The sequence below is a fragment of the Salvelinus alpinus genome, chromosome 17, assembly GCF_045679555.1.
Source record: "Salvelinus alpinus chromosome 17, SLU_Salpinus.1, whole genome shotgun sequence".
Taxonomy (NCBI): domain Eukaryota; kingdom Metazoa; phylum Chordata; class Actinopteri; order Salmoniformes; family Salmonidae; genus Salvelinus; species Salvelinus alpinus.
In genome coordinates, this window is record NC_092102.1 from 33,442,899 (window position 1) to 33,464,896 (window position 21,998).

A 21,998-nucleotide genomic window follows, 5' to 3' on the forward strand; every position below is an offset into this window, starting at 1 on the left:
TGGGCCTCTGTACGCCTATGTAGATATTCCTTTTTTTTTCTCAAATCTGCCATTTCCAGCTACAATAGTCATTTACAACATTAACAATGTCTACACTGTATTTCTGATCAATTTTATGTTATTTTAATCGACAAAAAATTTGCTTTTCATTCAAAAACAAGGACATTTCTAAGTGACCCCGAACTTTTAAACGGTGGTGTACATATACAGTTGAAGTCGGAAGTTTCCATACACCTTAGCCAAATACATTTAAACTCAGTTTTTCACAATTCATGACATTTAATCCTAGTAAAAAATCCCTGTCTTAGGTCAGTTAGGATCACCACTTTATTTTAAGAATGTGCAATGTCAGAATGATTCATTTCAGCTTTTATTTCTATCATCACATTCCCAGTGGTTCAGAAGTTTACATACACTCAATTAATATTTGGTAGCATTGCCTTTAAATTGTTTAACTTGGGTCAAACATTTAGGTTAGCCTTCCACAAGCTTCCCACAATAAGTTGGGTGAATTTTGGCCCATTCCTCCTGACAGAGCTGGTGTAACAGAGTCAGGTTTGTAGGCCTTGCTCGCACATGCTTTTTCAGTTCTGCCCACAAATATTCTATAGGATTGAGGTCAAGGCTTTGTGATGGCCACTCCAATACCTTGACTTTGTTGTCCTTAAGCCATTTTGCCACAACTTTGGAAGTATGCTTGGGGTCATTGTCCATTTGGAAGACCCATTTGCGACCAAGATTTAACTTCCTGACTGATGTCTTGAGATGTTGCTTCAATATATCCACATAATTTTCCTGCCTGTGATGCCATCTATTTTGTGAAGTGCACCAGTTCCTCCTGCAGCAAAGCACCCCCACAACATGATGCTGCCACTCCGGTGCTTCACGGTTGGGATGGTGTTCTTCGGCTTGCGAACATCCCCCTTTTTCCTCCAAACATAACGATGGTCATTATGGCCAAACAGTTCTATTTTTGTTTCATCAGACCAGAGGACATTTCTCCAAAAAGTATGATCTTTGTCCCCATGTGCAGTTGCAAACTGTAGTCTGGCTTTTTTCTGGCAGTTTTGGAGCAGTGGCTTCTTCCTTGCTGAGCGGCCTTTCAGGTTATGTCGATATAGGACTTGTTTTACTGTGAAAATAGATACTTTTGTACCGGTTTCCTCCAGCATCTTCACAAGGTCATTTGCTGTTGTTCTGGGATTGATATGCACTTTTCGCACCAAAGTACGTTCATCTCTAGGAGACAGAACGCGTCTCCTTCCTGAGCGGTATGACAGCTGCGTGGTCCCATGGTGTTTATACTTGCGTACTATTGTTTGTACAGATGAACGTGGTACCTTCAGGCGTTTGGAGATTGCTCCCAAGGATGAACCAGACTTGTGGAGGTCTACAATTTTTCTGAGGCCTTGTCTGATTTCTTTTGATTTTCCCATGATGTCAAGCAGAGGCACTGAGTTTGAAGGTAGGCCTTGAAATACTTCGACAGGTACACCTACAATTGACTCAAATGATGTCAATTAACTCAATTAGCCTATCAGAAGGTTCTAAAGCCATGACATAATTTTCTGGAAGTTTCCAAGCTGTTTGAAGGCACAGTCAACTTAGTGTATATAAACTTCTGACCCACTGGAATTGTGATACAGTGAATCATAAGTGAAATAATCTGTTAACAATTGTTGGAAAAATGCCATGTGTCATGCACAAAGTAGATGTCTTAACCGACTTGCAAAAACTATAGTTTGTTATCAAGAAATTTGTGGAGTGGTTGAAAAATGTGTGTTAATGACTCCAACCTAAGTGTTTGTAAACTTCCGACTTCAACTGTAGGTAGGGATGAAGTATTGTCTAAAGTTGTGTTGGTCTCATGGAAGTATTGACTGGTCCAGTTCTAGGGAGGTGTTGCAGACTTTACTTTCCATAGAGGACAATGCTATGATATCATCAAACATATCCTGTCAGTGTATTTAGGCACTGTGATATACAGACATTAGCTGCTAATAATTGTGCACCCATCTTCTTGTGGCCACTAGTCAAAGGTAATGCCTCCACCCGTTTCCTTCTGTGAGTACCATTTTTCTATACCATTTTTCCTATTGTCATGTGGTCATGAAAAAGTTTTTAACCAATAATATGTAGCACCATATAATGACTAGTATGTGCCACCAGATGGAGACAGTGATCATTGGTGCTTATGAAACATCATTTTCATTATGAAACACTAACTACAAAGTCAGATTTCAAAGTCAAAATTGGCACCCAAACTCATTTTTTTGTTGCTTTTTGGTATTCATATAAGGTTAGGATTAGGAATACGGTTGGCAGTGTGGTTAGGGTTAGGTTGAAAATAACATTTTAAGAAGATATATTGAAATGGGCGGGGTTTATGACTTAGTGGGTATAGCAGCTATTGATGACCCTTTGGCAGGCGTGGCTCCTTGCGTGTAAAACAGCTCCCGACGTCATCGGACAGAGTGTTGTTGAAAACCAAGCAGAGTGTGAGAACGAGACCAGAGAAACTTCAATTGGTAAACAACCGATATTTGAAGACCAATAACTGCACGGAATGTGCACCGTTTAAGTAGGTAGCTAGCTAGCCAGCTTGCTTATGCCAGTTAGTGGCTTCGCTGGACTGTTGTAGCATGCGCATCCTCCATCAGTTATCCACAACTAACGTTAGCTGGTTAGCTAGCCACAGACAGTCTGGATAATAATCAGACAAGTTTGACCTTGATCTATTTTCGCTGCTAATCAGAGAGAAAGTAGAGACGTTATCACGCTGTGGACGCTGCCAAATTAAAGGGTATTAGAAGTAGAGCATGGCTCAGATTTTTGTTTGTGTGAAAATGCTCTATCTGCTCTGAGTAAGGTAACGATTGGTTCTAGCTACCTTCTAGTGTTCGATCAGAAAGTTGTCTAACCACAAAATTGCATTGCTTTTTGAAGGAAGCCTGCAAATTGTTGCACACTTGTTGAAAGTAAGTAAGCTATAGTTTTGTCAATCAAATCATATCAATGTTGAAGCTCACAGATATTATTTTATCTTATTCATTTTCACTGAGTTTGTTTTGACCATTGGTAAATGTTGATTCATGTAGGTATGTCTAAGAGACCTCTATCCACTTTTTGATAGGGTAACCAATCCAAAGTGATCATGCCATATAGCACCCAGCTAATTGGCTTATGACCTTTACAGTGACTGCTTATAGCAGTGAGTAGGTCTATAGTATAGCTATGATTCCTGGGAAAAAGAGGGTAGAGGTACCTCACCTGACTTGTTGCTAGATAGTCAGACCATAGTTCTTATTTAACAAAGACTGGCAATGGCTGTGGCTGTGCATACAGTGTCAGTGGGTCTTTGCATTACATGAGCTGTGATGCAACATGGACCCACCCCCAGCCCCTGGTTTGATAAAGAGGGAAAATATAGATGGGATGGTAGTCCTAGGTTATATTACAATGATTCACTTGAACAGACAGATGGTTGTGCTGTCTTTTGTTTGTTAAGTATCCTCTCAGCTGTTGTAGTCTTATGTGTTGTTGTCCATGGTTTCAGACAGGCTCTTGAGTGGCCCTCCTGTTTTTCCTCTTGTCAAGGGCAGCTGACTACAAGCTGAACGAAAGTGATGCCTCAGGCTATGAGCATTTTATATCTACTCTTCTCTGTTGGTTAGCTTAGTATCTGTTCAGTCATGTTTAGAAAGTTATTTTCCTTCTGTTCGGTCAAAGTGGAATGGGATGTTTTCAGGTAAGGAATGTTTGTTCATTTTTAATGGCTGAGACTATTTGGACTTTTATTAATTTCAACATCTTGGCATTGATCTTTATGCTCATGATAGGCAATATTTTGGTTGTTCATATTCATAATACAATATAGTCTTGTCTAAATGTCTGGTCTCTTTAGATCTCTTGAGGACTGATTGTTTTAGGACAAAGTGTTTGTTTCATTAGAATATTCATTTTATTTTCCTGCTCTTCATTTTCATGTTTTGTTTTGAAGTTGGCGCGCAACTAGAGATGAAAGCCTGGTGATTCTAATTTGATCTCATGTGGGGCGGCAGGTAGCCTAGTGTTTAGAACGTTGGACTAGTAACGGAAAGGTTGCAAGATCGAATCCCCGAGCTGGCAAGGTAAAATTCTGTTCTGCACATGAAGAAGGCAGTTAATCCACTGTTCCTAGGCCGTCATTGAAAATAAGAATTTGTTCTTAACTGACCTGCCTAATTAAATAAAGGTAAAAAAATCAAAACCGTGATGATAGTCAAAAGTAGCCTACACAGACAGAGCTTAGTGTGGTAGCCCTCTCTAACCCCCCCCACCCCATCTTATATAAATAGATCTCCGCTGATCAGGTTTCACCGCCTCACCAAATACACCAAGCTCTACCATCCATCCAATCCGCTGTCAATCTGGGACCCGAAAGGAAATCTTATTTGATTCCAGTGATAGGCTAGGCCAACATGTCTCTTCCTTTCCCCTTCCCAGATTCAGAGGGTCTAAGATGGACACTGTTATCCGCCGATGCCCCTTCCTGACTATGGTGCCCCGGGCTTTCCTGCAGCTGGCAGGGAAGTCATCCCTGGTTGGCTATGCCCTGAAGTGCCCTGTGATGATGGACCTGGCCTCACACCCTCTGGCCAGAGCCCTCTCTTCAGTCTCAGTGTCCACACCAACAAACGATGGTGAGCACATTAGTTCCCCATAGTCACTTATTATAAATGGTTTTAGATGGGCTATGTTATGGATTTTTTGCATAGAGGAGCAATGTTGTGCTATTTTACTAATCTAGCTTGGGGCTTGCTTATGGTAGGGCTCAATGCTTCTTTGTAAACAAATTGTTCTTAATCAAATTACTGTGCAAATGTGACTGGTAACTCACCCATACGAATAGTCATAAATGTAACCTATTAGGGCTGTGAAGAATCTTACACTCAACAGTATTTATGCTCAACAGCATTTATTTCATTTTCATATTTTCGTCAGTCCCCAAATAGGCCTAAATAATTTAATAAAAGACAGATTAATGTATTTAAGTTAATCAAATATAAATCCTCCTCTTGTTGTCGCTGTAGAGTCAGAGAAGGGGGTCCAGCTGCCCCCGGGCCACCCCATGCCCCCTGTTGGCCAGCCTGTGGGCTCCAAATGCCCCTTCCTGGCGGCTGAGATGGTGCAGAAGAACACCAGCGTGGTGAGGGAGGCCTGCATCGAGCTGTCAGAGGACGTTCAGGACAGGAGCACAGCCCACACAGGTAAACATGTGACCTGTCTTTGATCTTCTCCACTCAGTTGTGTAAGCAGAGGTCAGTTATGTGTGTGTTAATAAAGCTTGTTATGGATAGTCACCTTTCAAGGAATTTGTCATAGTGAAAATGTGTCATAGAAGGAGTCTAGTTGATCACTCTTTAACAGTGTTTATCCCCCTTTACTGATACAGAGAAGTCCCAAGTGGATCCCACTGTGGTGGACCTGATCAACGCTGACAGGGCTGACCTAGGCACCCTGAAGAACATGCTGAAACAGCGCCCCCCCAAGGTTTCTCACTTACTGCAAGACAACCTGCCCAAAGGTAAGCACCTGCTCACATGTATCCTCTTACACTTAGGGCAAATGTTTCTTCTAAGCTGCGTGCGTAGAGAAGCACGGGATTCTACTTCCCTTAACTTTCTAGCATTTTCCCTGTTAATTAACACTGTCAACGTTTCCCTTTACCGTGGGAATTGTGATCGAATCAACGCAATATTAGCCACTTTCAATGCAACATACTGAAAGAAAACGAACTATACAAGACTTAGTATACAAAACTAACGCTGCAAGATATTTTGTTGTAGGCAGAATGCAGCGGAGACTATGATTCTATTGTATTGACAGGCACCACTCAGGCCCATACTCTACACAAACCGCTGCGCCATAACCAATCAGAGCTGCAGTAGGCCTATATGCAAATAGACCATTGCCAACAAATGTTGGCCATTCACTTTGAACTGGACTGTTTTACAGCATGAGCGGTTGCGTTTGTTATGAGATCAAAGCGAGAGCTCCATGTACTGTAGCCACAAGTGCACATTTGTTCATATTCTTTGCTAGTTAGTGAGTTATTAGCCCAGTTAAAGCTAATTTGTAGTAGCAATGTGGGAGTTATTGCTTCCTACAAGAGCACAAAACGTGTACATTTCCAGCTGTCTTTGAAAAGCGAGTCACATAAAGATATATATTTTTTTTATGTCTTAAAGGGGAGGTGTTGTATTTTGAGACAGATTTGAATAAGCTAAGTAGCCAATAGGCAGAGGGTGGCATAATTTGTCTGATTCTTTGTAATAATGGTATGGCAATAATAATTTATTTTATTTTGTAAAGTTGTTTCTTGAATCAAACAACACAACAAAATGTTCAGTCACCTCCTTGTCTCAAGGACAAGTGGAGAAACAGGTTAATGTCAAGCCCTGCATCTTTAAACACCACACATTGGCTGCTACTGTAGGCTGAATGATATAACTGCTATTTTCATGTTCAAATGTTATGTGATGCATTTTCTCCATAGTTTTTTATTGTAGGCCACTCTGGTAAGCCTATATGATGATCAAATAGCCACAGTAGCCTACTTGGTCACTGTTAAAACTGTAACTTAAAGCTGGCACACCCTCCAGTGTTCACAGTAAACATGCGCCGGAAGTTGCACAGAATTTTCACAACGTTCAAGTTTGCGCTCAGCAGAATTAGAGGGAACATTTCCTGGGGCTACATATTATATTTTTGTATAATGATTGTTTAGGTACCCCTGATTTTTAGAAAGAGGCTGCATCCAAACTACAGTCACAAAACCTTACACATCGTATTTATTTTTGCAGCATCTGCCAACTTCCACTACGACAAGTTCTTTGAGAAGAAGATCGATGCCAGGAAAAAGGATCACAGCTACCGGGTGTTTAAGACAGTGAACCGGCGCGCCACGTCCTTTCCCATGGCAGACGACTACTCTGAGTCGCTCCTCATCAAGAGAGACGTTTCTGTGTGGTGCAGCAACGACTACCTGGGCATGAGCCGACACCCCCGCGTCAACCAAGCCATCATGTGTGTGGGGCATTCAGGTCACAGGAAATTTAGATGGCTGATTAAGGAGGATTATGGTTTAAGATGGAATGGAGGTTGAATAGATGGGCAGAGATCCTAGCCTTAGGCATGCAGTTATAACACTATTTATCTTAGAAATGTGGAGGTCCACTCATAGTTTTCCAAAAGAAGACAATTTCTTATCAAAGGCCTCTTCTCTTTCTTTAGGGATACATTACAGACGCACGGGGCAGGAGCTGGAGGAACACGGAACATCTCAGGGACCAGTAAGTTCCATGTGGACCTGGAGTACGAGCTGGCCGACCTGCATGGCAAAGACGCTGCGCTGCTCTTCACTTCCTGCTTCGTGGCCAATGACTCCACGCTATTCACTCTGGCTAAGATGCTACCAGGTACTGATACGGATTCTGAAACGACTGACTCAAACATAGTAGTTTTTCATACACTTCTTCATTCCATGTTCTGTAGTAGCTAAAAAATGACTGATTCTCCACTTTACATCATATTACATGCTAATGGACAAAATTATCTCTAAATGATCTGTATAAAAACAACAAAATGTTTTCCTGTTCCCAGGTTGTGAGATCTACTCCGATGCAGGGAACCATGCATCGATGATCCAGGGTATAAGGAACAGCGGGGCCAAGAAGTTCATCTTCCGTCACAACGACGTCAACCATTTACGAGAGCTGCTACAGAAGTCTGACCCTGCCACCCCCAAGATTGTGGCCTTTGAGACCGTGCACTCCATGGATGGTGGGTTTACGTTTTGTTGCAGATTTTTGATTATTATTTTAAAATTTAAACATAGAGACAGAATTAGAACCAAAAATACGTAAAGAAAGCACTTTTCCTGATGTGTACTGCATATACAAAACTTGCCTGTTATCCAATCTGATTGTGGGAATCTAAAGGAGGTTGTATTGTGGTTGTTTTCTAGGCGCTGTGTGTCCTTTGGATGAGATGTGTGACGTGTCCCATGAGTTTGGGGCCATTACGTTTGTGGACGAGGTACATGCTGTTGGCTTGTATGGGGCCAGGGGAGGCGGCATCGGCGACAGGGACGGCGTCATGCACAAGATGGACATAATCTCAGGAACTCTTGGTAAGATGACTTGGGGCTAGCTTATAATGATAAGATGTCATTGCTATAGCACCTTTGTAGGTAATTGTCTTACACTCCCCCCACCCCCTTCAAATTAATATTGTTATGTTCAAATATTTAACTCACCCAGACCATCAGATCAATTTAAAACATCTTTATCTGGTTTATACCTTACCTCGTATATTCATTCCCCCATCCAGGTAAGGCATTTGGCTGTGTGGGCGGCTACATCGCCGGTACCAACGCCCTGGTGGACACTGTGCGCTCCTACGCAGCAGGCTTCATCTTCACTACCTCCCTGCCACCCATGCTGCTGGCCGGGGCCCGGGAGTCCATCCACACCCTGAAGGGGGAGGAGGGCCGTGTGCTGCGCAGGAAACACCAGAGGAACGTCAAGCTGCTTCGCCAGATGCTGATGGACTCGGGCCTGCCTGTTGTCTACTGCCCCAGCCACATCATCCCTGTCCGTGTAAGACAGGCCTGTTAATCAAGTTTTAAACCATGGAAACAAGAGAAGGGACATTCTATCAACAGTGGCTGTTATATTTCATGCTTAAAGAAAACATTTTCTAATTTATCACCTGAGGATTCATCTTTGACCCCATGTTGCAGGTGGCGGACGCAGCCAAGAACACAGAGGTGTGTGACATTATGATGTCTCGCTACTACATCTATGTGCAGGCCATCAACTACCCCACTGTGGCTCGGGGAGAGGAGGTCCTCCGCATCGCCCCCACCCCACACCACACTCCCCAGATGATGCAGTACTTTGTCGGTAAGCACACGCCCCAATGAGTTTGTGGTTTTTAGCATGTAATAGATTTGGATGATTTTAACTTATTCAATGTTGCTAAAATGGCCTCCATTTGGTGGGATAAATCTGTCCATGCTGTCCATGCTGACTGCATTCAGAAATCAAGTCAGTATCTGCTATAGTGTTTACTTGTATGTTATTTTAAATAAAGTACAACTAAAATGTGATCCATTACATGTGAATGTGTTCCTGGCCACAGAACGTTTGGTGAAGGCCTGGAAGGAGGTGGGTCTGGAGCTAAAACCTCACTCGTCAGGGGAGTGTAACTTCTGCCAACAGCCTCTCCACTTTGAGCTGATGACTGAGAGAGAGAGGTCTTTCTTCACCGGCATGAGTCACATGATATCAGCCAGAGCCTAAAAGTTCATTATATACCCCTTCCCCATATCAAATCTCTATTTAAGATATTTATTCTCTTATCAATGTACAACTCCATCACCCTGTATGAAATATTCTCAATTACAAATAAATGTTTTGGGAAAGTTATACTTTTGTTATTGTATTTCTTGAGCAACTGTTCTGTTACTACACTTTATTTTGAAAAGACAAGGTCAGGGTTGACAGGGAAAATGAACTTTCTTATCACTTTGGCAACGTGGAAATGATGTAACATTGTCTCTCAACCAAATGTCAGCCTTGACAAACATTAAATATGCCCTTTGCTCGACTACACCTCACCAGAGTAATTCAGCAAATCTGAAACCACTGTCGGAACACACTTTTGAGAACTATTTTCTCTATGCATTTTAGTCTGAAATGGATGACATCCAATGTTTTTCAGAAGTTGCAACTGATTTGTCTGTCAGTAATTTTAGTCTTGGTCCATGTTAACCATGGGGTGTTCCTATTCCCCCAGTAATTCCATTGTGCCATTACTTCAACTTTAATACAATTGCCCTCTTAACTGTGTTTTAACATGCTGAAAGATGTGGCATTGTGCCCCCTCATACAATCATTCTGCTTTGTGCCTTCAATATTTGCTCATTTAGCATAAGCTAAAGGCTCCCAGACGGGGCAGAACAAGCCACCGCTTGGATTTACTATACTCTGTTTTAACTGTTTTCATTCTAACTCATCTAGGTTTAGAGGGCTTCAAATGGAGAGTCAACCCTCCAGAACATTACACATCATTCATTGTTTAATGTGTGTGCACATGTTTTCTTTCAAAACCCCATAGGGTCTTTTTCAAACGGTAAACATGTGACATTATGAAATAGTGAAGCTTGAGGGGCAACATGCAATTTCCATTTGTTCCTTAGTACTTTTGCACATCATATTCATAAGGCCACTTGGTCATGAGTCCCTTTTATTACTTGGGTCCCATTTTGACATGCTATCAAAGTTTGAATAGCATTGTGAAAGTATTAGCATATTCCTGTTGCCTTGTAGGTCAGTCATTGAGGTGTATTACGAACTGATCAGTACCTTCAACATGCCTTCTTTCGACCAGAGGGAGGAGCAGTGCTTCTTATATCCTAGAGTTGTGTTTTCTCTCATACTACAATCATTCCTCGTCTACTGTGTGTGCAGCAACTGCAATGTGCCACTAGATGGGGATAATACAACAGGATATTATGACTTTTTTCTTAACTTGTTTTTGATGCTATGTCAATGTTTTGAAGGCATACCATAACATATAGACTGTTTTCTTATCAATAGTTAGTTCCAAATTGATAATGTCAATTTTTCAGGATATAAATGTTTAAGAAATAATGTCTGTCATCAGGTGACCACATTTTCTAGTGTAGGGTGGAAGCTGTTTAACAACGTGATGGTTAACGGGTAGTCACCATGAGCCAAAGGCCTTCATCATTTCCAATATGTTACATTAATGAGGAGAAAAAACACATCTCTATTATTTATGAGGGTTAGCTACACAATTAACATCTGCACATGAAAAGAGTTTGTGCACGAATGGGGTGCGTGAGGTGGTTCAAAGCAGCGCTCTCAAACATGCAAAGTCAGTATCCAGGCAAATCAAAGATATATCCTGCTGTTCCTAAGAAAGCGAGAGAGAGAATGAGAGTATTATCCTGAGCTCACGTTCTGAGTGTATTATGTAATAGAAATGCTTCTCCGAGTGCACTAGTCAGGTGACCAGCACCACTCATGCAAAGCCAGGCCTAATTGATCATAGTGAGAGTCTCATGCCACTGCAGCATTGAGAGACTGTTTATACCCTCTTTTTAAGTCATTTTGAGTTCAGATTTGTTCGTATAATATATTATTGTTTCTTGTATGTAGTTGGATGCAAGAGAGCAGTCATCTGGCAAAGGTACACAGCATTATTCATAGTGCATTTAATTAGCACTTGACCCCCGATGGCTACGTTATTGAGGAAAAATGTACTTTCTATGCTTGTGATATGTGGTTGTCCCACCTAGCCATCTTAAGATGAATGCACTAACTGTAAATCGCTCTGGATAAGAGTGTCTGCTAAATGACAAATATAAATGTAATTATGATATGCATTTAAAATGAAAATGTATGCATGTGGCTGCTAATGTTGTGTGGTGGAACAATGTTTTTAAATGGGGTTACTTTGAAATATGCTTGTATGGCATTTCCCTAGTAATTACCATGTTTTTTTATGATATGGGCTCAAAAGCTGGTGAATCAAAGCTGCTGAATCAAGTAAATGTCTCAATCCCAAAACGCAAACCCAATCCCAGGCTCTAATTTCGTCCTCCAGAATGTCATTCGCAGAGTAAACTTTCCACCTTAGTGCACTTGGCAGAGCCTTCTGTACACTACGTTCTGTATTGTATTTGACCTCATTTTCTTACACTCACATCATTCATCATAGTGTAAATGCACACCCTGCAGTTCCTTATCAGGGAATATCAGCGGCCCACGGCTCTGCACTGCACTCTGAGGAGAGAACTCCGTGTCTCTCCCACTCACGTGCACACACACACGCTCGTTATCTCAAGCACAAATACACACTCATCAGTGGTGGTCCTGGGGATTCTTTCCACTGCAATCATCGTCTTTGTAATCCTCTGTGATTATAACAAAACACATCCTGTGCTTCCTTTTCAGAAAGAAAGAGAGCCAGAGATGTCTTCTGGCAGGACAAACATGTAGGCCAGGCCAGTGTTTCTGAAAAGGTTAGTGGCTAAGATAATCAGGGCCTTAGCATTATATGAATGTAACATTCGCTACACTATGGCTCTGATCACAGATGATGAATCCCATAATGACGGGGTAAAATCAGAGGGTAGGGGACGGGTGGCTATAGGCTATGTTCGAGGGAGAGCGAGAGGAAGGAACATCCGCAGACAGCATACTGCACACAGATAATTGGATGGAATTCTATTAAAAATGATCAAAGGAAAGCAGCCAATTTAAATGATTTTTTCCCCACCAACAACCCCTTTTCAAAACCCGCATGAGTCACACTTTATTTGGATATTCCCATATAGATGATCTACAGATGGTTATACTATCAACAAACTATATGTTGATAAGCAACTGCTAACTAAGTTAGGTTTAGAATAAGTGTAGGGGTTATGGTTAGGATCAAGGCTAAGGTTAGGGGGTTTAGGCTTAGTGGATAGTTGAAATGTTGTTGACAGTTATCGAACATTTACAGAACATCTACAAAACATCTACTTGGGACTATCCAAATAGTGTTTCCCCAGCATGCCATGCTATGAGACTGGAGAGGATGAGGTTCAATGGTGTTACAGGATGATATCATCTCAAATATTGTGTTTTGGCCAGCATCCACGTAAAAAGGTCAATAGGCTATCCTGTGGTCCTCAGTGTTTATTATCAAATCAAATTTTATTTGTCACATACACATGGTTAGCAGATGTTAATGCGAGTGTAGCGAAATGCTTGTGCTTCTAGTTCCGACAATGCAGTAATAACCAACGAGCAACGAGTAATCTAACCTAACCTAACCCATATCATATGCAAATATTTACATTGATATGACCACACATGACCAAGAATAAAAACCATCACTGCATACAAATAAGAAAAGAGCAGGTAGTGGGCTGCAATAATTATGTTGCATAGCCTACATATTAAACATAATTAACGAGTGAAAAAAAACAGTTTTGATCATTCAAAGATTGATAGAATAATGCATTTTCTGTATACCTAATTTAATAATAAAATAACATTAAAATAATAATACAATTATATAAAACACTTTCAAATAGGTTATTTATTACACAGTAATAGCCTAGAGGAGGGATTACAAACCACATTTTTCAATCTCCATCTATGTCTTTAAATCTTGAAGCAAGCACCTCCCTCTCTTGAGTTGCTCCACTGTCAAGTACATTTCCTCTGCATCGGAATGGCAAAGGGACAATGTGCTCCAAGTAGTGCGACTGTCAGTGTCGAATAGTTCGTGTTAATGTCTGCTGTTATTATTGCATAGGAACAAATGCAGGAGTTGCTTACTTGGGCGTGTATATGTGGTTAGAGGGAAATCAACGCTCCCGCTCAAACCGGTAATTTGATACATTTTTTAAAAAACATTTGAACTTTGATGTTGGAGTTTACATGTTCCAGTGTTTCTCCTCGAAATAGTCATTCGTCGCTTGGTGTACAATGTAGCGTCATTTGTGTATTAGCCTACCTGCATGAATGTAACATGATATTTAGTTCGATATGACTAATGTGACTGAAAGTAAAAGCGTAGAATGGCTCCAACTCGAGTTGGAATCCGGGGAAAGTTCGCTGCTTTTGTTGGACTGCCGATCGCACGAGCTTTACGAATCATCCCACATAGAAACGGCGATCAATCTGGCAATTCCAGCATTGATGCTGCGAAGGTTTAAGAAGGGCAACATACCCATCCGAACTATCATACCGAATCACGAAGACAAGGAGAAATTCGTTAGACGTTGCAATACAGATACAGTGATTCTGTACGATGAGTGCACTGTGGACTGGCAGGATGGGGCCACTGGCTCGGTTCTGGGACTACTTCTTCAGAAACTATGGGACGACGGATGTAAAGCATATTACTTGGAAGGCAAGTTACATTTTTGCCATTATATTGTTTTTTAATAGGATATGTAGGTTATTCCTTGTCTAACTTTCCGTGCACTGTATATAAAGTAGGGTTAAAATATATTTTAGACAAACAACTCAAATCAATCCATTTTAATTATATAGATAGTATTTACAATACAGCATAGTTTTGAAGGTAGCCCACATCTATTGTCTCTCAAACTTTGAGAAGTAGTGTGACTGAGAATCTCAATTAAAATTCCAAAATGGCTACGCCATGTTTTGCTACTGTTGGAAAAAGGCATGCATTTCATGAATGTTCTGCTGTGAAGGAAATAACTATTGCCCATACAGTTTTCAGTAATGGTATAGATAGCATACAATTGTTATTGAGTCAGTCATATTCACATGTTATTAACATGTTGTTCATAGTAAACAAAACGTAGTACAGAGCCTATTACTTAATTTGACCACTTGTCAGTCATTATATTTAAACTCTAACGAATAATATTTGACCCAAATCTCTGTTTTGTTGTTACAGTTTTAATAATAATAATAATTATATGAAAATAATGCTTGGCTGAGATACACAGGACATCACATACACAATTTTATAACTCCTTGGTGTTTTTGATCTCAGGGGGATTTGGGAAGTTTCAGACCGAGTACCCAGAGCACTGTGAGACCCTCCTGGACAGCTCCTGTCCCAGCTCCTCTCCCCCGCTCTCCGTCCTAGGCTTCAGAAGTCTCCGGATCACTTCCGACCTCTCAGATGGTGAATCGGACCGTGAGCCGAGCAGCGCCACCGAGTCTGAGGAGAGCCCCCTTCCCAACATCCAACCTGCCTTCCCAGTCCAGATCCTCCCCTTCCTTTACCTGGGCTGTGCCAAAGACTCCACCAACCTGGACGTGCTGGGCCAGTACAACATCAAGTACATCCTGAACGTCACGCCTAATCTCCCCAACATGTTTGAACATGACGGCCTCTTTACGTACAAGCAGATCCCCATCTCGGACCACTGGAGTCAGAACTTGTCCCAGTTCTTTCCAGAGGCCATATCCTTCATCGGTGAGTAGCTGACTTACTGTGTGGGGGAGAACATGATATGTCACATTGTGTTCCAAAAATTACTATATGTGGAGACCGAAGCCTGTAGGAAATGACACACGGGCATACCTAGTATATAATACACTTCTGTGAATTACAGTGAGAAAGAGGAAGTTGTTTGCTGTCCACCTAATGTTCTTGTTGTATTTTAGTCATATTTGTATTATGATTTTAATCATTGTTACCGCTAAGTTCCTGGTATACCCAGTGGTATTGCTCATCACTGAAACCCCCTTGTGTGATGAAGCTATGGCTTTTACTTTTATTTTCACATCTGGTTACAAATGTCACAAGTCAACATAACTGTCTATTGGTGTCTTCATTTTTATTTTTTTCTCTGTATTAAAAAAAAATATATATATTGGTCCATCCACCACCTCTCTTCGGGTATGTATTGGTCAAAAAGAGAGCTGGACTGAAGTCCCTTGCTCGGCACAAGGGACAGTACCTGTGCTACTGATGAACTTCCTGGATCATTGTTAGTGTCATACAGTATGTCTGTTATTTAAGGATGGACAACAAATCTTTAAAAAAAAACTTACAGCAGGGATCATCAGCTAGATTCAGCTGCGGGGTGATTTGTTTCTTGAGCACATGGACAGGGGGCCAGAACATGATTGCAAATAATTTGTAGTCTGCAAATAATTTGTAGTCTATAAATAGCCTGCTATTAGCCCAAACCTTGCTTACGTTTGTATAAGGTCACATACCACAGCATACCACCCTGCATACCACTGCTGGCTTGCTTCTGAAGCTAAGCAGGGTTGGTCCTGGTCAGTCCCTGGATGGGAGACCAGGTGCTGCTGGAAGTGGTGTTGGAGGGCCAGTAGGAGGCACTCTTTCCTCTGGTCTAAACAAAAGATCCCAATGCCCCAGGGCAGTGATTGGGGACACTGCTCTGTGTGGGTGCCGTCTTTCGGATGGGACGTTAAACGGGTGTCCTGACTCTCTGAGGTCATTAAAGATCCCATGGCACTTATCGTAAGAGTAGGGGTGTTAACCCCGGTGTCCTGGCTAAATTCCCAATCTGGCCCTCAACCATCACGGTCACCTAATAATCCCCAGTTTACAATTGGCTCATTCATCCCCCTCCTCTCCCCTGTAACTATTCCCCAGGTCGTTGCTGCAAATGAGAACGTGTTCTCAGTCAACTTACCTGGTAAAATAACGGTAAAATAAAAAAAATAAAATACAATGCCTTCAGAAAGTATTCACACCCCTTGACTTTTTCCGCATTTTGTTGTGTTACAGCCTGAATTTAAAATTAATTGAATTTATATGTTTTGTCACAGGCCTACAGACAATACCCCATATTGTCAAAGTGGAATTATGTTTTTCTAAATTTGTACTAATTAATTAAAAATTAAATGCTGAAATGCCTTGAGTCAATATGTATTCAACCCCTTTGTTATATCAAGCCTAAATAAGTTCAGGAGTAAAAATGTTCTTCACAAGTCATAATAAGTTGCATGGGCTCACTCTGTGTGCAATGATAGTGTTTAACATTACTTTTGAATCACTACCTCATCTCTACCCCACACATAAAATTATCTGTTAGGTCACTCAGTCAAGCAGTGAATTTCAAGCACTGATTCAACCACAAAGACCAGGAAGGTTTTCCAATGCCTCATAAAGAAGGGCACCTATTGGTAGATAAAAACATTTTTTTAAAGAAGCAGATACTGAATATCCCTTTGAGCATGGTGAAGTTGGTAATGACACTTTTCATGGTGTATCAATACACCCAGTCACTACAAAGATACAGGCGTCCTTCCTAACTCAGTTGCCGGAGAGGAAGGAAACCGCTCAGGTATTTCACCATGAGGCCAATGGTGACTTTACAGATTTTAATGGCTGTGGTAGAAGAAGACTGAGGATGGATCAACAACATTGTAGTTACTCCACATTACTAATGAAAAGAAGGAAGTCTGTACAGAATAAAAAATATTCCAAAACATGCATCTTGTTTAAAACAAGGCTCTAAAATACTGTAAAAAATGTGGCAAAGCAATTCAATTTTATTTTCCTGAATATACAGTGAGGGAAAAAAGTATTTGATCCCCTGCTGATTTTGTACGTTTGCCCACTGACAAAGAAATGATCAGTCTATAATTTTAATGGTAGGTTTATTTGAACAGTGAGAGACAGAATATCAACAAAAAAATCCAGAAAAACGCATGTCAAAAATGTTATGAATTGATTTGCATTTTAATGAGGGAAATAAGTATTTGACCCCTCTGCAAAACATGACTTAGTACTTGGTGGCAAAACCCTTGTTGGCAATCACAGAGGTCAGACGTTTCTTGTAGTTGGCCACCAGGTTTGCACACATCTCAGGAGGGATTTTGTCCCACTCCTCTTTGCAGATCTTCTTCAAGTCATTAAGGTTTCGAGGCTGACGTTTGGCAACTCGAACCTTCAGCTCCCTCCACAGATTTTCTATGGGATTAAGGTCTGGAGACTGGCTAGGCCACTCCAGGACCTTAATGTGCTTCTTCTTGAGCCACTCCTTTGTTGCCTTGGCTGTGTGTTTTGGGTCATTGTCATGCTGGAATACCCATCCACGACCCATTTTCAATACCCTGGCTGAGGGAAGGAGGTTTTCACCCAAGATTTGACGGTACATGGCCCCGTCCATCGTCCCTTTGATGCGGTGAAGTTGTCCTGTCCCTTTGGCAGAAAAACACCCCCAAAGCATAATGTTTCCACCTCCATGTTTGACGGTGGGGATGGTTTCTTGGGGTCATAGGCAGCATTCCTCCTCCTCCAAACACGGCAAGTTGGGTTGATGCCAAAGAACTCAATTTTGGTCTCATCTGACCACAACACGTTCACCCAGTTGTCCTCTGAATCATTCAGATGTTCATTGGCAAACTTCAGACGGGCATGTATATGTGCTTTCTTGAGCAGGGGGACCTTGCGGGCGCTGCAGGATTTCAGTCCTTCACGGCATAGTGTGTTACCAATTGTTTTCTTGATGACTATGGTCCCAGCTGCCTTGAGATCATTGACAAGATCCTCCTGTGTAGTTCTGGGCTGATTCCTCACCGTTCTCATGATCATTGCAACTCCACGAGGTGAGATCTTGCATGGAGCCCCAGGCTGAGGGAGATTGACAGTTCTTTTGTGTTTCTCCCATTTGCGAATAATCACAGAAACTGTTGTCACCTTCTCACCAAGCTGCTTGGCGATGGTCTTGTAGCCCATTCCAGCCTTGTGTAGGTCTACAATCTTGTCCCTGACATCCTTGGAGAGCTCTTTGGTCTTGGCCATGGTGGAGAGTTTGGAATCTGATTGATTGATTGCTTCTGTGGACAGGTATCTTTTATACAGGTAAGAAACTGAGATTAGGAGCACTCCCTTTAAGAGTGTGCTCCTAATCTCCGTTCGTTACCTGTATGAAAGACACCTGGGAGCCAGAAATCTTTTTGATTGAGAAGGGGTCAAATACTTATTTCCCTCATTAAAATGCAAATCAATTTATAACATTTTTGACATGCATTTTTCTGGATATTTTTGTTGTTATTCTGTCTCTCACTGTTCAAATAAACCTACCATTAAAATTATAGACTGATAATTTCTTTGTCAGTGGGCAAACGTACAAAATCAGCAGGGGATCAAATACTTTTTTCCCTCACTGTAAAGTGTTATGTTGGGGCAAATCCAAACAACACATTACTGAGTACCACACTCGATATTTTCAAGCATAGTGGGGGCTGCATCATGTTATGGGTATGCTTGATTGTAATTGTTATGGGTATGCTTGCTTGTAATCATTAAGGACTGGGGAGTTTTCAGGATAAAAAATAAACAATGTAGCTATGCACAGGCAAAATCCTAGAGGAAACCTTGTTGAGTCTGCTTTCCACCAGACACTGGGAAATTAATTCACCTTTCAGCAGGACAATAAACTAAAACACAATGCCAAATCTACACTGGATATGCTTACTAAGAAGACAGTGAATGTTCCTGAGTGACCGAGTTACAGTTTTGACTTAAATCTATTTGAAAATCTATGGCAAAACCTGAAAATGGTTGACTAGCAATTATCAACAACCAATTTGACAGAGCTTGAATAATTTTTTTAAATAATAATAGTGGAAAAGCTCTTACCAAAAAAGATTCACATCTGTAATCGCTGCCGAAGGTACTTCTACTAAGTATTGACTCAGGGGTGTGAATACTTTCATTTTTAATACATTTGCAACATTATGGGGTATTGTGTGTAGATGGGTGAGGTAAAACATCTTATTTCCTCCAATATGAATACACAACAAAATGTGGAACCATTGTAAAAGCACAATTTCTCCCCTTTCCAACAAAATCAATGACATGACCTCCACGCTGCTCGTTTCTGCATGATTCAAGAAGGCAATGAGCTCCGTCGGGTCTTTTTAAAAATGGCGGGTGGGGAAGCGAAACTAATTTCGAAACTAATGCGTGATAGTGAGAAGGAGAGATGTCGTGTGGGAAAATGGCTTTTTTTCACTCGATCTGTCCAGCTTATCACCTTATCGCCTCTAAAATGTCAATAAAACACTATAAAGAGTTTATATAATGTGTCATTTGAAGGTTTGTGTCGAATTTGAATCGGGTTTTTAGGGCGGTGCTAAAGTGATCTTCAGAAGTAAACATTGTCTTTTGAGAGTCATGATCGCTTGCAGTGACGCTGCAAAAAATGACTAGGTATCCCCCCTTACCCCGTCACTGTCCATTTCTTGTTTTTAAACGATGAGAGAAGTGCTACACCTGGTGGAGAGCGATTGTAAGAGAGAAATAGTTGCTTTACGCATGCTGTACGTTATGGCATGACACGTCACGATTTATCGGAGGGTCAGTTTTTTCAACTTTTCTCCAATACTATAGAGCCATTACCATGTCGATCAACGCTTGAAACGTAGTTCACACCCCAGAGTTTGAAGTCAACACAGTCGCTACAGTCCCGTTAGTTTTCTTTGCAGCCTCGTTTGAATGTCGCGGTTGCGCACATTTGTACGGAATGGGGTGAGTTTACCTTATCTCTTTATTATGCATGGAAATCCTTTGGAGTAGATTTCCAACATTAAACTTGGAGCTGATTTGCTGGTGTTTTTAGTCTTTTATGTCCCCCCAAAATGTAAATAATAATTTATTTATTTTGCTCAGAAAACTTGGGAGGGCCAAGTTGGGGAACCCTAACTTACAGAAACCCACAACAGCACCGGAAACCTTCTAGGTTATGTATGTTTGTACTAGTGGTGTTTCCAGGCTTGTTGTGCACTAGTTTGTCGATGGGGTTAGAGGTAGAGGAAGGAAACATGGCTTCCACTCTCTATGGCTGCCTGTGTTTGGTTATCAGGTCATGAGTCTAACTCTGATGTATCCTGGTTGTGGTGGAGTCCAGGGCGTTTCACCCTGCTGGGATTAACTCACTATACATTTCCTTTGACAAATGGAGATGCCATTCAACAAAGATAAAAGTCTACTTACTGTCTCCCTTGATCCTCATGAGAAAACAATAAGAAGCAGGCCTACATGTTAGCTATTGTGTGTTGAACCTTATGAATACACTATCAAGCCCTTAGACCCCACGCCCTGAGAGTCTGAAGTCTATGTGTGATCTGATCATAAAACCAGTCTTATTTGACTCATATTGACCTTCTTCTTCACTTGTACATGTAGATGAGGCTCGGTCCAAGCAGTGTGGCGTCCTGGTACACTGTCTGGCTGGTATCAGCCGCTCTGTGACCGTTACCGTGGCCTACTTGATGCAGAGGCTCAACCTATCCCTCAATGACGCCTATGACTTTGTCAAGAGGAAGAAGTCCAACATCTCCCCCAACTTCAACTTCATGGGCCAGCTGCTGGACTTCGAGAGGACACTGGGGCTGCACAGCCCGTGTGACAACCGCTCCTCATCCAATGAGCAGCTCTACTTCACCACGCCGACCAATCACAACGTGTTCCAGTTGGACACTCTGGAGTCGACGTGAGGAGACGGAGAAGGCAGGGTTTGGCGACCATGTTGCTTCATCAGTGTCTACATGGTCTTTTGTAGCCTGTCAGGAAAAGGAAAAGAGTCCTGGAAATGCAGCTGGTAGAGAGAGACTGAGGAGGCTCACCTGTCGTGCAAGTGATTTAAGTATGGATTTTTATAGCCCACGGTGCTCCCCAGTATGCTTTTAAAAAGTACATACTTTGTTTGGTCCACGCTCTGATGCCTTATCGTCTATAATAGTGAATGATGGTATGGTTATTGCAGGAAATGTCATCATTATGAGCTAACTCTAAGATGGTTTAACTGTTATTTCATATTCTCCAGCTGTCATGTGGATGTGTCAGTTGTTTTCCTAACAAATGTGGCTGATGCGTTGGTCTGAAGGAAGATGTTGGTCATGGAGAATGGGAATCAATGTTTTCTGGGACCAAACAGATTTTTTTTGAATGGTACTTTTGCTGAGGAAATGGGGCTACTTTAAGTTGGCCTTGAAGACTAACGTTCCTGTTGATGAGTGTAACATTCCTATTGATGACTGTAACGTTCCTATTGATGACTGTAACGTTCCTGTTGATGACTAACGTTCCTGTTGATGACTGTAACGTTCCTGTTGATGACTAACGTTCCTGTTGATGACTGTAACGTTCCTGTTGATGACTGTAACGTGCCTGTTGATTACTAACGTTCCTGTTGATGGCTGTAACGTTCCTGTTGAGGGCTGTAAACGTTCATGTTGATGGCTGTAAACGTTCCTGTTGATGGCTGTAACGTTCCTGTTGATGACTAACGTTCCTGTTGATGACTGTAACGTTCCTGTTGATGACTGTAACGTTCCTGTTGATGGCTGTAACGTTCCTGTTGATGACTGTAACGTTCCTGTTGATGACAAACGTTCCTGTTAATGACTGTAACGTTCCTGTTGATTACTAACGTTCCTGTTGATGGCTGTAAC

At 41.6% G+C, this 21,998-nt stretch overlaps 2 protein-coding genes across 5 annotated transcripts; both read left to right on the forward strand.

Moving 5' to 3' along the window:
* The first annotated feature begins 2,394 nt into the window (after positions 1–2,394).
* On the forward strand, positions 2,395–9,473 carry LOC139542798 (5-aminolevulinate synthase, non-specific, mitochondrial-like). Of its 4 annotated transcripts, none has more exons than XM_071348634.1 (11): positions 2,395–2,528; positions 4,486–4,682; positions 5,073–5,249; positions 5,435–5,566; positions 6,846–7,068; positions 7,276–7,460; positions 7,645–7,824; positions 8,009–8,173; positions 8,374–8,642; positions 8,786–8,948; positions 9,187–9,473. In XM_071348634.1, the coding sequence occupies exons 2-11, from the start codon at positions 4,502–4,504 to the stop codon at positions 9,345–9,347; spliced, it is 1,836 nt and encodes a 611-aa protein (XP_071204735.1). In that variant the 5' UTR covers positions 2,395–2,528; positions 4,486–4,501; the 3' UTR covers positions 9,348–9,473. The 4 variants fall into 4 exon arrangements, with proteins under 4 accessions (XP_071204735.1, XP_071204734.1, XP_071204736.1 ...); XM_071348633.1 differs by having other exon boundaries at positions 2,451–2,581; XM_071348635.1 differs by lacking the exon at positions 2,395–2,528 and adding an exon at positions 2,621–2,978.
* Positions 9,474–13,291: 3,818 nt separating this feature from the next.
* Positions 13,292–21,125, forward strand: LOC139542799 (dual specificity protein phosphatase 7-like). Its single transcript, XM_071348636.1, has 3 exons — positions 13,292–13,983; positions 14,602–15,030; positions 20,731–21,125. Exons 1-3 carry the CDS (start codon positions 13,617–13,619, stop codon positions 21,039–21,041), a joined length of 1,107 nt encoding a protein of 368 aa, XP_071204737.1. The 5' UTR covers positions 13,292–13,616; the 3' UTR covers positions 21,042–21,125.
* The last annotated feature ends 873 nt before the right edge of the window (positions 21,126–21,998 follow it).

What these genes read in the sequence shown, in the direction of transcription:
- LOC139542798 (XM_071348632.1), top strand. Translation starts at nt 3,693, where the DNA reads ATGTTTAGAAAGTTATTTTCCTTCTGTTCGGTCAAAGTGGAATGGGAT. An exon ending in GTGGAATGGGATGTTTTCAG is followed by an intron (nt 3,749 to 4,485) that starts GTAAGGAATGTT and finishes TCCCCTTCCCAG; the next exon opens with ATTCAGAGGGTCTAAGATGG. An exon ending in GACCGTGCACTCCATGGATG is followed by an intron (nt 7,825 to 8,008) that starts GTGGGTTTACGT and finishes GTTGTTTTCTAG; the next exon opens with GCGCTGTGTGTCCTTTGGAT.
- LOC139542799 (XM_071348636.1), top strand. Translation starts at nt 13,617, where the DNA reads ATGACTAATGTGACTGAAAGTAAAAGCGTAGAATGGCTCCAACTCGAG. An exon ending in TAAAGCATATTACTTGGAAG is followed by an intron (nt 13,984 to 14,601) that starts GCAAGTTACATT and finishes TTTTGATCTCAG; the next exon opens with GGGGATTTGGGAAGTTTCAG. An exon ending in AGAGGCCATATCCTTCATCG is followed by an intron (nt 15,031 to 20,730) that starts GTGAGTAGCTGA and finishes TTGTACATGTAG; the next exon opens with ATGAGGCTCGGTCCAAGCAG.